The 18,293-nt window shown below is 32.7% G+C and overlaps 1 protein-coding gene across 1 annotated transcript in view; it reads right to left on the reverse strand.

Moving 5' to 3' along the window:
• LOC130446871 (succinate dehydrogenase [ubiquinone] flavoprotein subunit, mitochondrial-like) overlaps positions 1-18,293 on the reverse strand; it is a 137,438-nt gene that overhangs the window by 46,365 nt on the left and 72,780 nt on the right. The window contains exon 6 of the mRNA XM_056783377.1: positions 17,049-17,428. Coding sequence (XP_056639355.1) covers positions 17,049-17,428 — 380 coding nt within the window. The remainder of the gene's footprint in view (positions 1-17,048; positions 17,429-18,293) is intronic.

Genomic DNA, 18,293 nt, shown 5'->3' on the forward strand with positions numbered 1-18,293 from the left:
CTATTGAATAATGTAGAAGGCAGAAGGATGTAGGATAGCAGGACTAGAAGAGGATTGAGTTAACTGCATGCTATTAAAACACTAGGAAGGTAAGAAGAAAGGTAATTTGGAATTTTCTAAAGAAAACAACTTAGAATTCCTTGGTCGAAGGATTATTGTTTTATTGAGGAAGTTATTCGGAGAAACGAACGAAGGTGAGAAAAATTCGAGAATGAATGTGCATTTTTAAATACGAAGGCACATAGAGTGGTTATCAAAAAAATTTGTTGAAAAATGGATTACCATTCAACTGGATCGAAATATACTATCTAGACGATCAAGAAATGCACTCTCATTCAGAGCATTGATGACAGAGATTCTAATAGCTTTTGAAATAAGGGCTGTGAGTTTCTCTAAATAAAAACTTAGATAATTCGAAATTCATGATACCATGTTGATGAATTGAACAGTTTAAAAAAATACTTGCTTAGATCGGAATGTACGTATCATATTCTTTGAATAAAAAAAATATCAGGAAATTTGGAATGTTTTCCACGAGGTCTGCCTGTAATTACTCATTAAAATGACTTTTTAAGTTGGCAGTTAATTTTAAAACTCCAGTATAATGGAAAAATCGAAATCAAAAATGTGAACTCCTATAATAAATGTTTAATTTGACACCCTTTAACTTTTATACTGATTGTACAGAGAAAATACTTTCAATGGTTTCATTCTGCCAGGTTGTAACCTTCATTTTAGGAAACTATCAAGCTATTTCGAAGAAGTAGTAACAGAAAATAACAGGTTTATTAAAAATATTTGTCTCAAATTTCTTATAAACTGTTCATGATCATTGTTTGAGAAAATGTCCCATATTTTTTTCATTTCCTCATTTTTAGAACTGAAATGAAAAATAATTTAGAGTGAAAATTTAGTGATTCTGAGAAAACGTCCCTAATGAGATTCAATGTACCAACCACAGGATATGAGTCGCTTTCATTAAGAATTGAGCTACCAAGCATTTGAAACCTCATTTTGCCGAAAGCTCATATATTATAAATGATCTGTTTCACAGAAAAACTCTTAAAAAATTTGTGAAATTGAGTTAATTCCATTGAAAATATTATAATATTCCCCAGTCAAACTTGTACCAACGACCATTTGACCGCAAAGCAAAGAACTATAGTTCTTCCCATATCCATTGCAGATTATAAAAACCAGTTCGAAACCCTTGCTGACAATTTCATTCGATCTACCATAGGCGTAGATAGCTCATGGTAGCTCATAGTAGATAGCCTGTAAGGAAGTTTGGTTTATACAGGGTACCAGACGTGAACTGGGCCCTTTTTGTATCCCATTCGTCTATTAGATGCTGACAAAACTTGACGCAATGTTTATAAACTGGTATAATTGTATTCTGGATAATTTGCTATTTCAAAGAAATTGAGTTCATACGCCTTCCGACAACTTCGGCCAATAGAAATTATGTTATATTTATGTTCACGATTCGATGTTTTTATTCAATGAAGATGATGAGTCCACGTGGACTGATGGTTTGTTAGATGTGTCATTACAATATTTTTCATTCCTTAATTTGGTAAGAGTGCCGTGAATATTCATACTCAAATCGTTGAGCGGCAAAATTCATACATGAAATTATAATCAAATCAATAATATTTAATAGACAATAAAAATCCAAACCTCTGCCAATCTTATTAATATAATTAATTTCTTCCTTCTTTCTCATTCGCTTAATAAAAATCACTTTGAAATTGAAAACGCCATTTTCTAGTGAAATTATAGATCTTATTTGTTTTATGTTGCGCTAACTATCAGTAAAATGTTAAAGCTTAATTCAAAAGTGTTCTATATAAAAATCGAATCACGCTATATTAATGAATAATTTACCAATTTTCTCATTAAATCATGTATTATCATCAAGAGCGAGAAATTATGGGGTATTTGAAGCTAAAAGGTCGATTCAAAGAGAAATTTTATTAAAAAATTCGACAAAAACATCAAACAAGCAAACAAGAAAAGTTAATCGAACAATGATAAAAAATTACTAAATATAGTAAAACAAAAGGCGAAATAACTAAATTCTGAAAATAAGAATAACTCTACATAGTTCTCACAGTCCAAGCAATCAACAAAGTAGTCCATCATAATTTATATTGATTTCTTAAACTTATACATTTGAACTTACATATTTTTATGACTACAGCAAGCTACTATTTCAAATACCAGTTGTATTCTGTACAGGCAGCATTATGGTAATTCCATAATTAACAACAGTAACTGAAAAAAACTGAACAGCAGTCTCTTTAGATTCAGATCTGAGCTGAAATATGCATACAAATTACCAAAGTTCACCTGATTCAAACTTTCTTTGAATTATAACTCCTAAATCCTCCAAGTTTGCTATATGAACTAATATCGAAATTTGTGTAGGAGCATTTATAAACAACAACAAATGCGCTGTTCAGTATAACGTTATTAGTAATGCACCTATTATATAGTCTGGAATCTGAGACCAACTTTCTTGGATGATTCAACTAATACATTGTTCTACGAAGTTGTCTTGTATTCTGTAACATGTTCCGATGAGTAAATCAAACTATACTGAAATGTTAAACCCATAGAGCTGAAAACGTGGGTCAAATCTTTCTTTATTAAAATTTGTACTATGATTAACTTTTACTCTGTCTAGAGATATAATGTGAAGCTTCTAATGTTTTCATCCGTAAGAAACAATATCCAACAGACAACAGATTTTCAAATGATAAGTTGATTTTTTGAAGGCTCAAAAAATTTTTAATAGACTTATGGTATACAAGAATGGTTCCAGAAGTACCTGGCCCAACAAAGAAACCACACAAATATCAAAAATTTTGTGAAAAAATATATTTCGCAACTTAATCCCCTTTTAGCACCAAACACTTTTTCAACGATATTCAATAATTTTGATACCCATTTTATAAGAAAAATCGTGAAACTCCTCAAAATAGCTATTAACGGCCGACATCAATTCTTCACTGTGGAAAAATCACCGAGCTATTTTAACTGTCTGGGAACAAAAATAATTCGAGAGGCTAAATCTGGCGAATAGGGTGCATGAGGTAGCAAATCAAACTTATTAATTTTGGGCACCGCAAAACGGATGTATGAGCTGAAGCATCGTCTTGATGAAATAACAATTTCTTCCAAATCGGCCGTTTTTCTTTTTTAGAGATAGTCAATGAAAATTATCCCACGCGCATTCCTAAAAACCTACACCTTGACCTTGCTTACAGATGAAACCTTCTTTGGAGGTGGTTCTCCATTTTCAGGCCAATGTATTGATTATTTTTTTGGTTATGAAACGGAGCAAAAATTCGGCTTTACAACTGTGTAGCATAGCCAAACATTCGATAGAAACATCTTCACGACGATGCTTTCATTCCATTTTCAGCAAACATGGCACCTATCTTGCGTACAGTTGTCTCATGTCCAAATTTTCAGTTAATATGCGATGTAACGCATTTTTAAATGTTTCTGCTAGCTCGAGCACTTTCAGTCGATGATGATCCGGTACCGCTTTGTAGATTTTCTGAGATGCTGGTTCCCACACTGATTCTTTGGTACTCTGCTACTCAAATTTTACAGACAGAAGAGAATTTGCAGAAACTATTCAAGGCTTCGACCATGCAAAGATGAGATACACTTTTTTTTTCAATTAACAAAAGTGCGAATGTACGAAACAGCCCTACAACAAAAATTATAGAGGAATTTTTGCCGTATCCAAATACGGAATCGTCTAGTGAATGCAGAAGCAGATTTGTTAACTATGAAACGCAATGGGCACTGAAAATCGAGCAATGTTGCTTAATTTCAAAGTATCAGAAAGTGTGCTAGAGAATTCAGCTTCTAGTGCCACTAGAACCGGAATACAACAAGTTCGTGGAAGTATATTTCCAGCTGCAGCCCCGGGTAATATTTACCTAAAATGTTTTGAAGCGAAACGACCTATCAAGAATTACTTTTCTACAATTATTCAAATATAAATGTTAATTACTATTTGAAATAGAAATTGCAATAACTCAATGTAATATGTATTATGTATTTCAAACAAGTAATTTTTCTCACATTATTATTCTCACTATCAAGTAGTATTTTATTGGCCATTTTGACGGCAACAAGAATTTATTACCATCGATTGCTTTGGTTCGAGTTTGCCTAATTATCAATTTGATGAGAGTATTATTTGACAAATTGTAAACTGCTCGTGATCGTTTGCCACAAAGGAGTTCGAAGTCGGAGACTTGTGTTGGATAAATTTGATAAATTCTAACTGAATTACCCGTCGACGTGACGTAATGATGTAGGTAGTCGAACGAATACATCAGGGTGCAATAATATGAATTTATGGAAGTTGCCTCCAAGGGGTTCGAGGTCAACACGATTATAGTCTAATGGTTTATAAACGTATACACGTGGTTCAAAGATAGTTTTGGAATTTTACTACATTAGAAGGTCAATTTTTTCCAATTGAACGAAGATTAAAACAACAAGCACTTCGGATAGTTGATTTCTTTGAGGTTTAATACATTAGTTTCAAGATATGGTAACACAGATGTGAATATGTCAAATCTGATATTGCCATCATAAAGATGACATTGAATGGAGTCGTGCGATGATTTTCTATGACTTTCAACGTGGGTTAGACCAACAGCTATATACTCATCAACTCGCTTCGACTTTTGGTGTTTCGCTGGTTTTCCGAATTCGATCGTAGTCGCATTTTGCTACAAGATAAATTTCGTGAAGGTCGTCCAAAGTCGACTGTTGTGCCAGAAAACATCGATACTGTGCGTATATTGCAAGACCGTCAGGTGACATACCGTGAGATTGAGCCATATTTGGGCATCAGTACCCCTCGCATATATTCAATATTCCATAAACATTTGGCTGTCAACAAGATTTGTATGCGTTGGATTCTGCATAATCGTGATAAAATTCTATCGTGGTGCTTCAAAATAAATCTATAAGTTAGCTATAGACGATGAATGCATTTTAAACCCGAAACTAAGCAACCATCAATCAAAAACGTTTTTAAACGTTTAAATCCATCGAACTGATGGATCATACGCCGTTCAGTCCTTGTTTGTCACCCAATAATTTTGTCTTATTCCCGTAGATCAAAAATGAATTACGAAGTCAACGTTTCTACATCTAAAGAAGAGGTTGATGCGTTCAAATCACATGTTTTGGAGGTACCTCAATCTTAATGGAAAAAAATATTCTTCGACAATTGGTTCAAACGCGTGCAAAAGTGGACTGATTTTGATAGAGAATATTTTGAAAAACAATAAAGCCCTATCCAATTATAAATATTTGTTTTTATACGCCTATTTCAAAACTTAAGTAGCAACCTTAGAATACGACATAAAGAATGTCTAAACTTGAATGTTATAATTTCTTAAATGGAAGAAAATTGAAATTAAAACTGACTATGACATTTGGTGAATGTATTTTGTGCAAAGAATGTACATCCTGCATTACAGAATTTCAATAACCGGTAATGTGATAAATTCAGATTCTTTCCAGTCTCTCTGTTTAAAATCTACATCTACATTTAATTCATTGACTTATAGTCCAAGAGCTACAAAAAATGCATGTTATAAAGTACATGAAAGTTTAGTGCGTAACTAGTTAGCCCAGACAAGTTCCATGTATATAAAATATAGAATATTGCGTTACCAAAGCAACGAACAATAACTTATTAGAAGTGTCTGTGTAAAGTTTGAAGTCAAAGAAGTATACCAGAGTTACGCAATAAATTAAAGATGATGACCGATCGGGAAGGTTAGTTTCCGTGTCAGTCCCCGAAAATATCGATGCAGTTCATGACATGATTTTATCAGACCAATGAATTGGGTTAGAACTGATATCTGAAGCACTGAATATCACATACGAACGCGTTCATCATGTAGTTCACGTCAATTTGGACATGAGAAAAATGGCTGCAAAATGGATCCCCAAATGTTCACCAAAAGCATGCAAGGGTAGAAGCATCGCGTTCGATCTGTGCTCGATGTAGACTTCTTAAACCGAATTGTAACTATGGATGAGACTTGGGTACATTTTTAGGATCCAGAAGCAATGCAACAATCGATGGAATGGCGACACTCTAGTTCTTTAAGACCTAAGAAATTTCATGTCCAAAAATCTGCTAAAACAAGTTTTTGCTCCAGTTTTTTGGGATTGCCATGGAGTTATCATGATTAATTTTTTGGATAAGGGTGGAATAATAACTGGACAGATTACTTTTCGACATTACTGACCACTCTACGGGAAAAAAGACAAGACGTGGAAAGCTATCCAAAGGTGTTTTGTTTTGCAGGACAACGCCCCTGTACACAAGTCTCATGTTACCATGCAAAAAATTCATGAATTAGGGTTTAAATTACTAGAATACCCCTCTTATTCACCAGATTTGGCTCGGTCCGACTATCATTTCTCTCCTCAACTGAAAAAAAGTTTAGAAGGTCGTAAATTTTCTTCCAACGAGAAGGTAATGAAAGCGGTGGAGGTCTGGTTTGCAGAGCAAGAAGAAACATTTTTTTTGAACGGTCTAGAGATGTTGCAGGTTCACTGTGATAGATGTATCCAATTAAGAGGATTTTGTTTGGTTCTATAGTAGGCTAAGAATTTTTCAATATATCTTCGGATTATGGTACTTTCGTTTGCTGGACCAGATCGGTCCCATTTGAAAATGAAAGCCGCTTGAACAATGTGGAAATTCGAGGAAATAAAAAAATAAGGTACACACAAGATTTTTTTCTCTAAACGTTATTTAAGTCGTAAGTATCAGCAGCAAACCATTGGCAGACGTTTTTTCTGTTCTCAAGTCACCGACAAACGCGAAAAAAGGTGATCGAAAAACTCACCTGAAAAATTAGATAAGATACATGCGAGATTCTTTTATCTATTTCTTTCTTAGGTCATCGACAGCAGCGTGAAAGCTATTACAAACGTTTTCTATGTAGCTGAGTCCTCGGCAGACGTGAAAATGGGTCGTCGGAAAACCCGCCTCAAAAATCAAAAATGCCATAAGAAAAAATGCCACAAGCATAATTCTTTTTATCATCCCATCTGTAAAAAGCAATGACAGGCGTTTCCCCGGTCTCAAAGTCGCTGGTTGTCAAAAAGAAAATTGCTTTCCTCGCCTAGTTAATGTATTTGGTTAGTTCTCACAGTTTTATGTTTACATAAATATGCTCATTATGCGCATTTTTGCCAGCTATACCATATTGGAAAAAAATTGTTACAATGCGATAAATAGGCGCGTAGAAAATACTTATTCTTCCAGTGTCCGGTAACTATGGTGGACATTTTACTTAGGAATAATTTTTCGACGATCTATTTTCACGTCTGCCGAAGACTCTGCTACAGAAAAAACGTCTGCCATAGCTTTCCCACTGCTGTTGATGACATAAGAAAGAAATAGAAAAAAGAATCTCGCGTGTACCCTGTAATTTTTCAGGTGAGATTTCCGATCACCTTTTTTCACGTCTGCCGGAGACTTGAAGACAGAAAATACGTCTACCAATGGTTTGCCCTAATACTTACTACTACTACTATTCTTGTGTGTATATTATTTTTTAATTTCCTCAAATTTTCAAGAAGTTCACGCGGCTCGCATTTGCAAACGGGACCGATCTGGTCCGGCAGACGAAAGTTCCTCAATGTATCACCTTTAGGCCGCGAAGTTATGCACTAACCTTTATAACGTGAATATTTTAAGGTAACTCTTGGAATTTTACATAAAGAAATTAACGTCAAATCATACTTCAAGTGATTGTTACGAAATAATATCACTAGCTGGATCTTATGAAAGCTAAAGTACGTCTTTGAATCTCTCAATGTGATGAATCTGTATTACAAATAAAATTGTTTGTATTGAACATTTTTATCTATCGAGTTTTCACTTGTATTGAATATATGATGATGAACCTGTATAGTATCAACTGAAACTGAGTTGAAAACACTAGATAAGTAGAGAAATATGTTTGCGATTCTTATCTCTAAAAATGTAAAGTAACAGAAGCATCCTCCATCAGTAAGTTGAAAGATAAATTATCCGGCAAAGATATAACTTTTTAGTCATGAAAGATTAGTTCTGATAAAGATGTTTTGGTGAATATAGCTAGGAATCAAATGGAGGATTTTTTCTAAAAAATCAATGAATCTTTCTTGTCTTTTAAATATCATCTGCAAAAAATGGTCGAGAGTAAAGTACATGAACTGCAGTGATATGATATTTGTACCTTGTCAATATAAAACGAACATTTCATTCAGCGGCCTTGAAAAATTATAGTTCAAATCAATTCAAATCAAAGAATTCAGCCCTCAACTCTATAGCATGATGGGATATACTGCAACAATTTAATCCTCTTGGGGTTTTATTGTAGCAAAAATATCTACAAGTCGTTGGCGTGGTCGTTGTATGTAATTACAACGAAGAAATTAACAAGTTCGAACAGCTTGCAAACAATAAGTTATCTTGAAATCATGAAATAAAGGAACACAAGTCAATGAATCTCCGAAAAAGTATCTCTGAACTGATAAAAAAGCACTTGATGGCTTAGCTAGTTTTTCAAAGCGGTGAGATCAATTAGTCTCCTCGGATAGATCTATTATTGACCTAATAGACATTTAAAAAAGTATAAGTAAAGTTGTCTCTATATGTTAATTCTCCAAAGGATGCTAGGCAAGAAAATGCTTTGCTGATCGGGTAGGATTGTTGCTTATCTTATGACGACATTGAACCAAAGATGTGGTCTGAATGTTGTGGTTTGTCATACTATACGTATATACATACGCTAAAAGCTGCAATAATCATGCAAAAATCTCCCAATTGTGATGGTGATCACAGTGTTGTGATTGTAATGTATGAGAAACAATTTTATTCAAATGTTTCAATTGTGTTCAAGGCTCTGCCAAATACTTATCATGTAGTAAGGGATTCTGAATTCCAGAATACCCATGAGTGCGCGCATAGAGAAACTCGAGATGTGCCAGTCTGATATATTTGATGTCCAGCAGCAATTACATCCAGACATTAATGATATTGTAGATTGTAGATTGTAGATTATAGCGTAAGGTTTCATTGATTTAATTGCTATTTTTGAAACTGAACTTTCCTGACTATTTCATGTTCCACAATAAAACTTAAGCAAATTTGACAAAATTGGAGACGGGTGTGTCTAGCACAAAAATGAGTGAAATAAGAACCAAATTTCATTTTATTATGCTTAATTGCTTGATTAGTGGCAGCTCTGTTTTAAGCTTGCTTATTGGTTCGCTTTTTTAAAGAAAATAAAACTAAAATTTGATAATTTCAGATGGCTGGAAGGAGTGATGACTATGAGTTAGACTGGCAACCATGGACAGTTGAATCAACTTAGCTGGATGGATTGAACCCATCATCACAAAGAAGAAGAAGAAAGAAGAAACTCTAGTGTTACTGTTTGAAATTACCTAAATGATTGATAAAAATGAACAATAGGGCGACTAGCCAGATCTCTTAATTTATCCCCGTGGATTAATTAATTATTAAGAGAAGACATCCATTGATTGTGAAAACGTGGACTAGTATATGCCTTGTGAAACAGATGACAACTACAGACTTGATATTCATCGGAACGAAATAATAGTTATTTGTTTGCCATGGACTGAAAGTGCTACTTTGTTGGACGAGTCTGAAAATTGGGAGACGAACGAAGCGAGGTGAGCAGCAGACGAGTCCAACAAAGTAATATTTCAGCCGCGGCGTACACAACATTTTTTAGACGACACCGAAGATCCAAAACTTTTTCAATTACACGGAGGAAAGAAAATAAGTAATAGAGAATTATAAACATTTTATTTATTAAATAATATAATGTACATTTGCAATGTCAATATTAATTTATTAATTAATTGCAGAAAGTAATGTTGATTGTACCTCCAGGACAATTATTAATATTTATTGAATTGGATTTATATCTCTATTAAATGTTGATGGAATCTCTGTAGATGTGTTTGTAATTTCGGTACAATTTGTAGATGTGTTTGTGTCTTCGATAGAATTTGTTGATTGATTCGTATTTGTGGTGGAAGAAAGTATTCTGTTAGTAATTTCAATCTTGTCTGTATAAGTTTCCGCTGAGGTGCGTCCAAAACAGTGGTCTGTATAATCTTTTGGATTTTGTAAATGTAAATATTCAGCAATATTACATGTTATCTTACTAGAGGTATGAATTGAAATTGTCAACTGTCAACATTGAAGTGGCTAGATTCACATTTAAGTAAGTTAAAGTTGTCTATTCCAGAGCGTCCCGAAAGTGTTTTGTAGTAGGGAACTGTCACTTTCACTACATGGAACATTCAAAACGAAACTATCGGTATGTAAATGAATACAGAACGGATAATTTCCAGATGGCGTCGTCTAAAAAATATTATGAAAAAAAATAACGAAATATCTATTAATATAATATTATTTTACTCTCGCCGGTATGAAAAGTTCGCTTTTCGTCCCTGGTATACGGTACAAAAGGGGTCTATTCTATCCCGGGAAGAACTTTCTTTTGCTCTCGGTATCTTAGCAACAACTTGTTTATTGAAATGTTTACTCTTGATGGCAGTTTGCTTAACACGACATTTAATATGTATTGTGGCGTGAAAATACAGAATTGAAATTAAAAAAATGAATTTAGCCGGAACCCAGAAACATATATTGGTCATTGTTTCCGCCGAATTGGCGCTACGTTGCTGGTGGATTCGGGAGCCAACTTTACTTCGAAGATGACGTTCTATTGAAGTTTAGGAAAAATATAATATAGAAAATTCATTGACCAATAGAAAAAAAATTTACGAGGGACTAATGGCCCCTGCACTTCTAAACCTGTGGTACAAGAAGATGTCCACAGTGACATTATTCCCGAAACATATGTTGAAGATGATTGTCAATTCAATCAGCATACCGGAACTTCCACTAAATAATCATCAGATATCCCAGTAATTCGGGTTAAGAAAAAATTGAGAATGGAATAATCGAATCCGTGACACTCGATTCTTCATTTGTAACGTTTAATAATTGCGAAATGAAACAAATAATCATAGATAATTAGAAGTACGATACCAAAGAGGAAAAAAATTGTTAAGAAATTTAATTATGTTCAGCATTATTCTTTATATTTGAAAAATGTATGTTTAATTTGTGCAAAGAAATAAATACTTTTAAAATTTAATTCTAATTTATTGAGAAAAATAAACAACCAAATTCAAGCATTTATGCAGTGGGGGGCTCCGCCCCTTGGCCCCTGCCCCTTGTTCATTAGAAAACGTCAAAGATGAACTTTTCATCCCGGCGAGAGGAAAAATATTGTACGCACTACGGAAGTATGGCATCCTCGCCCACTTTGTTACCGAAAGATGGCGCTATCATTTTTCTAGCAACAACGTTGTCTCGGTGTCCGAGACGGTTATAGCCCTGATTCAACCACATCAGCAGCAGCAAAACGAGGCAAAAAATAAATAAAAAGAAATAGATCACAATTATTTCAAGAAAATCAGAAATTGAATAACAAAACTGAAGAACTGAGCAAAAAATACGAAAATTATAACAAGAAATATAATAGAGAAAAACAAAAAGGGTAAAGAAATGAAGATAATAGTAGGAAAAGTCGAAATAAGTATACGGTCCTGTCAAATGCTATTAAAAAACGCTATGAGAGCGTGAAGAATCGATAAAAATAGACTATTCAAAAAATATTTGCAGTGGGCGCCGTCCAATCTTCCCGGAAGAAAATGCAAAATATAAAAGAGTGTGTTAATGTGGACCAAGTTTACATAAGAAAGTACCAACCAAAACTGAGGAAGAAGTTCTAAGAAACAAAATCAAACAATTTTTCAACCGTGGTGATGTATCAAGAGCAACTGCAGGAAATGAAAGGTGTGTGCGTCTCAGTTAAAGTTTTAAGTTTAAAGCAAGATTATGTCCATTTGGGAAAGTGTTAGGCGAAGTAGAAGATGACGGTGAAGTAAAGATTAGGTTTTTCAGGTCAGTAGACGATACTGCTAAAAAATTCAGATGAGTTGAGACTGATTTGTCTTATGAGCCTTTTGGAAATGTATCAGCTATTGTCCCAAAACCTAAAAAATGCACAAATGCACAAAGTGTATATTACCAATTTGATACCCCATTAAAATTATTCGAGAAGTTATTTTGACTGAAAAAAAAATTGATCTCATTATTATTTTCCTAAAATTATAAGTTTTATTATTCAGAATGTTTATTTATTTTAAAGTTCTTGTTAGTCTAATAAAAAGTTATTAAGCTAAGTATAGTAACAACTATGTTACCTAGTTACCTAGTTACAACTATGTTACTTTTCTGTCCAGAATATATGGGAGAATAACATGTTTCAGTAAAACTAGTTTTTAAAATATTACCGAAAGGCTATAAGCCAGTGTATAAGATATATAATTTGCAATTTTTGTTAGAAGTTAAAATGGAATTTTTTTCAAAATTGAAGTAAATTATTAGGTTTGTTATAATATTTAAAGTAGCATAGTGGCTTAAGACTTTATTTTAATAAACATTACTAGCAATTTAACATTGTGATCTTGCATGTTCCCAAGAAATAAGAGACTGTTATTATTAATTATACCCAAAATGTTTGTTATTCATTTTTCCTTTATTTAAATAAAACTATTTTGCATTAGTAACAGAGTCGTATTTATTTACTCCTTGAGCTATTGAATGTAGAAAAAAACCTTAAACTGTAAGTAAAACCAAATTTGAAAATGGCCCAGTAATCCATGCATATCGAGATTAATTTATTCCTATACTAATGTTCTATTTATTTAAATAAAATTGTTTTGATTCTGCTATAATGGGACTTTCGGTGTTACCGGCTTTTGGACTACAAATTTTTCATACCTATTGCTGAACAATCTCCCTAAGTTACAATATTAATTTAATGAAAATTTCTAGAATTCTATGCAATATCCTCACTCTTTTTTATATATATCCTCAAATGGATTGTCAGTATAATGTTGGAGTTAAAAAAATTTCCAGAAAAACGTTTGAGTGAACATCCATTTCGTGTAACGGAAATAACAGAGATTAAAAATAAATTCGTGAATATACATCAAGTTAATCCATCAATCTCCAAGTTCCTAAGTGGTCAAATATCAATGTCATCGTGTTTGCTACTCCACTAAATTGAAAACTTTCGTGACATCCGAGTTCTCAACACAGCCCTCCAAACAATTTCGTGTCTCCTGTCGATTTAGTTGAACTTGTCAAGCAAACTGGGCAATAAAAGATAACGTTTCTATCAATATTGAATTAAGGTTTGGAAGATAAATTCATAGGACAATTCGTTTGAAAAAACTGCATGTTATAAACAGTTGTTCACTTTTCCCTAATTTTTATGTACTTTCTCACGGTCGCTTGTTCAAAGGAAATAAAATTATTTATTAAGTATATATCGTCATTTAATGTTGTAATGTTTTGATGTTTTGAAAAAAGTGTCACAAGTTACATAAAGAAAAGTCCAGATTGTTCAAAAGAATTAATACGCAAGAAGATCACATTTTGCAAACATGTGTCAGCATTTTTTTTAATAAAAATAGGATTGTTGTAACCACTTTTTAGTTAATTCAATCATTGAGATTAATTAGATTCAATCAGTATTTGTAAAATTAGAAATTCTATTTTTTGTGTTACTAAAGTTTAAAAATAAAATTTCAAAATTCGAAATATATAATTCACACAATGAATTCTCATAAGTCAGATAATGGTATGAAGATATGATTGAATGTGATCAGAACAAACTATCCCTCGCCAAAAAGATGACTTTATTTGTGTTAGAGGATATTATGTGTTATGATTAATATTTCAGTTTTAAGTTTTGAATAAAAAAATTAAAATCTACCCTCCCCCTTATATCGATATGTTACTGATGTTTGTTTGAAAATAAGAAGCTTAAGTGGTGTTGACTCAAATATTAAAGCCAACGGCGTACCTAATGTCATCTATCAAAAATTTCTCAAACTTTCTTATACATAGAAAAATTGAAAACTCTATGAATTAATTAATAACTATCTATAACTCAGAAACATTTGTGGAAATACTCATCTTTATGTCTTAGGAAAATAAATTATATCGGATTTATCATAAGGGATTGCCTCTTACAAATACTAAAACATTCTCATAGCAAACTTCATTTTCTTAACATCATTTTAATAACATAATTTGAAATATCTGAGGGGCAAATCCATTAAAAAACAAAATATCCAATTTTTAAGTAAAAAAAGATCTAATTACTTTTATTTCTGATGTGTTTTTTCACTGCTTCATTTATGGAGATATTAACCAAAAAGCATTTTTTTCAATTCCAATAATTTTTTTTTTCAATAGTACTTGAATTTTCAGAAATATTGATCACAACTTGTTTAAACGTATTAAACACATATTGAGTATTAAATAATTATCATTCTCACAGTTGGGGGATGAAATTATCATTAAACAGCCATATCTCAGTTATTTTTGCACTCAGGTAAATAAATTTAGGTTGAATTTATTCCTTTTTTGACAGACCTCAGCTTTATTTTTTTGTAAGTTGTGCGTTTTCAAAGTTATTTCCGAAGAACCGTCCAAAAATGCTTTTTTTTCACACGAGAATATTTTGAGCTACACATAACTTAAGAAATAATCACTTAATAAATATTTTCATAGAACATTATTTTCATGGAAATACTTTTATTATCCATTCCTGCACTTATTTTAAAAATTATATATTCCAGCCCTAGGAGGGATAGCTTTAACTACATAGACTATACTAGGTCCTAGCAATTTGTTTTTAAAATCGATTATTACATTGATTATGACTTAATGTTACACGTTGATATCAAATGATTGCCGGGACCAAAAATCATTGTAAAAAATCCTGATTGACTGGACTATAATGTAGAAAATATCGACCATATTAAACTCATTTCTACTGCATAGTTGAACTTCCACAGCAAATTTAAAGAAAAATCATTAGGAGTTGTTTTTTTTTATGAAAACTTTCGAATCTATTAAACCTTAATTCAAAGTATTTGATTCAAATATTTCATGTTCTCTTGTAATAAGTAATAGTTATAAGCTTCTCAGACCTCTTGGGAAGTTTAGGTAAAACGGATGTTTTATACGTTGAATACGTGTATACAACACGCAAAATAGAAACATTAATGAAGTGTAATGTGAAAAATGTCTAATTTGCGTGATTAAATACTGGGAGTAATGCCATATAATAAATAATTACACAAATTGTGCGCATACCGTTGATTTCTCACATAATCGATGCTGAATACTATGGTTCAAACCTCACACTATACATTTAACACTTCTAGAAATACCTGATTCGAAAATAATATGAATTATATTACAGTACAAATGCTGTGGTTTGCAATTTATTTTTAACATTATATATTTCTATTGAATATTGATAATTTTTTTATACCTCAATTATGGAGAAATTTAGCAAAACCTGAAACAATATATGAAATATTCTTGCTAGCCGGAAACAGAATGTTTTATTACAAATAAGCTGAAAAGATTTTAACAAAGTATTTCAACACCTTCCCATCTTTTTGTTTCAAATTTGGCAAACAGTTCACACATGCTGGAAATGTTTTATTATTGAGTAGAACTTTTATTTTGGGTGTTCGCGTTTAAAGTGCTTTCAAAAAATTTACGAGAATAATCGACAGACTTTGATAATATGTTTAATAACATGGCGTCAAAAGATGAACAAGATTCTTATTTAGTGCGCTTGATATTGATAAGTGCTCCGCTTCACCGTAGATCCAGAAAAGTGATGATGAACCAAATGCGTAAGAAGGAAATTCATTTAGTAACAGTACAGTGTTACAAGATAGGAGTGGAAGGCAAAGAATATCCAGTATGCTTTAAGGCGTTTTTAAGCATATTTGGTGTTACTAGAGGGAGCAAAAGCAAAACTTTGGGCGACATAAATTTGTTTCCACTTTTCCAAAAAAGTCAAAACTGGACTACGGTGATTTTGTAAGAGACGCCTCAAATGTTTAATAATCATCTGTAGGCATGTGGTGATTAAGCCATGTGCTTTGTCAGTTGAAAATATATATTCCCACCCATTCATTTTTGACATTTTTCATCCTTCGACCGTTTCCCCGAACAACTTCTTCAATAAAATAATAATCCTTCGATCCGGGGAATTCCAAGTCTTCTTCTGTTGTTTCTTTTATAACATTTTTATTGTCTTAATAGCATGCAATTAACTCGGTCATCTGCAATATACCTATACACGTTTTAGGAAAAATCAACAATACAACCCTCTACCTTCTAGATTGTTCTATGACATCCCCTTGTATTCCTTACTCACACAAATCCAGGAGAGATGTTTTGGATCTGAAAAAAGTTTCGGACAGCGATCTTGAACGCCTAGATCTGAAGCTATTTTGCTTTTAGAGATTCGACACGCGCGATGGTTGATATTTTTTGTTGGTATAACTGTATATATAGTAACTTTAAGTAGTTATCGAATTTTCATTATTTTGCTACTATTTTATTTCTTATAATTCTCATGTGTTTTATGAAAAAATTTTAAACCACACACGATTTGTCGGTGAAATTTGTAGGTGAATGGAAATGACCTATCTGATTATCTCTGTGAATTCCACGATCATATAGAAAGTGTCTGACGGAATGTGGATTTTCTTTGTCCCCAAAGGAACTGAAGAAAAGATTAGATTGAATATGCTTAATGACATAATCAAAATCATAACTTCTAAATGGACAACAACGATAATAAAATATGGATCTATAACAGATAAGAGAAGTAGGCAACTAATAAAAATGGAATAATAATATAAGGAGAATGGTAGATAGAAACCTACGTACTGCTCTATACAATATGTATATCCTGTTATAAATGTAAACGGCTAATAGATAGTTATTACTAAAATCTAGAAAATTATACAAATTGCAAATAATTGCTTTATCGACTTACCACTTGAGTAATCGCTTGACCTCTATAATTTGTCGGAATACCTCCCATAGCATAATGCACAGTGGGTACAATAGGAATAGGCTGTTTCAGAATATCTACACCAGCAAAATCCATAGCAGTTTGCTTGATACCCGGTAGTTGACGCATAATTTTTTCCTTGGGAAGATGACTAAGCTGTAAATGTATGTATTCTCCCTCAGGACCACATCCTCGCCCCTCCATGATTTCTTTTGCCATTGAACGTGAGACCACGTCCCTAGATGCTAAATCTTTAGCTTTCGGTGCATATTTCTCCATAAACCGTTCACCTTTGCTATTTAGTAGAAAGCCACCTTCGCCTCTAGCTCCTTCTGTTACCAAAACTCCACAACCATAAATTCCTGTCGAAAAAGAAACTTTGCAAAAAATGTACCCGAAATTTCAAAAATCCTGTGAGTAAACTCTTATTTATAAAATTTTGAGAAATCATTCGAGTAGTGGAATATGTAGTATTTTTGGTATAAAAATTTAAATAACTGAGTTAAATTCAGCAACCATATACAAAACATCTTACAGAAGTAGGAGGTATAAAATATTCATAAAGTAAACCAGCTGATTCTATTATATTGAGAAATGCTGAAAAAATATACACCTGATTATTTAATTCTTCCAATTTGTCAATTGCAGATTATGAAAACTTAAATAAAATCCCTTGCCGACAATTTTATTTGATCTACGTAGATATCGTAGGCGTAGATATCTCATTTTATAATGTACTTGGAGTTCGGTTTAAACAGGATACCAAACGTGATTTGAGCTCTTTTTGTACCCCATTCTTTTTTCTTCTGGAAAACGAAATTTCAAAGCAAAAACCGTGAAGGAATATTAATTCTTTGTAAATAAAACAAAATAAAAAACATTTCAATTCCAAAGTATAATCATAAATAATGATGGTAGTCAAAATCGTCATCAAATAGTCAAAAACTAGTCATCATTTGTTTGAATTATGGGTTGTAAAAAGGGTGATTTCACATACTCATCTTCTTCTTGGGTAACATGTTCAACACAGTTTTTTCAAAGCTCTTGGGGGTCTGCTTCTATAACTTTTTTCACGAGCTCTACAACTTTACTCAGTTCTGGAGACTGATTACATTTTCGTGATTCTGATTTTACGTTTGCCCATATTAACTCTAAAGGGTTAAATATGCGATAGTAAGGAGGTGGTCCGAGAAGAGTATGACCCTATTCTTTGCACAGCTTGGCAAT

Source organism: Diorhabda sublineata, chromosome 7 (genome assembly GCF_026230105.1).
Source record: "Diorhabda sublineata isolate icDioSubl1.1 chromosome 7, icDioSubl1.1, whole genome shotgun sequence".
NCBI classification, from domain to species: domain Eukaryota; kingdom Metazoa; phylum Arthropoda; class Insecta; order Coleoptera; family Chrysomelidae; genus Diorhabda; species Diorhabda sublineata.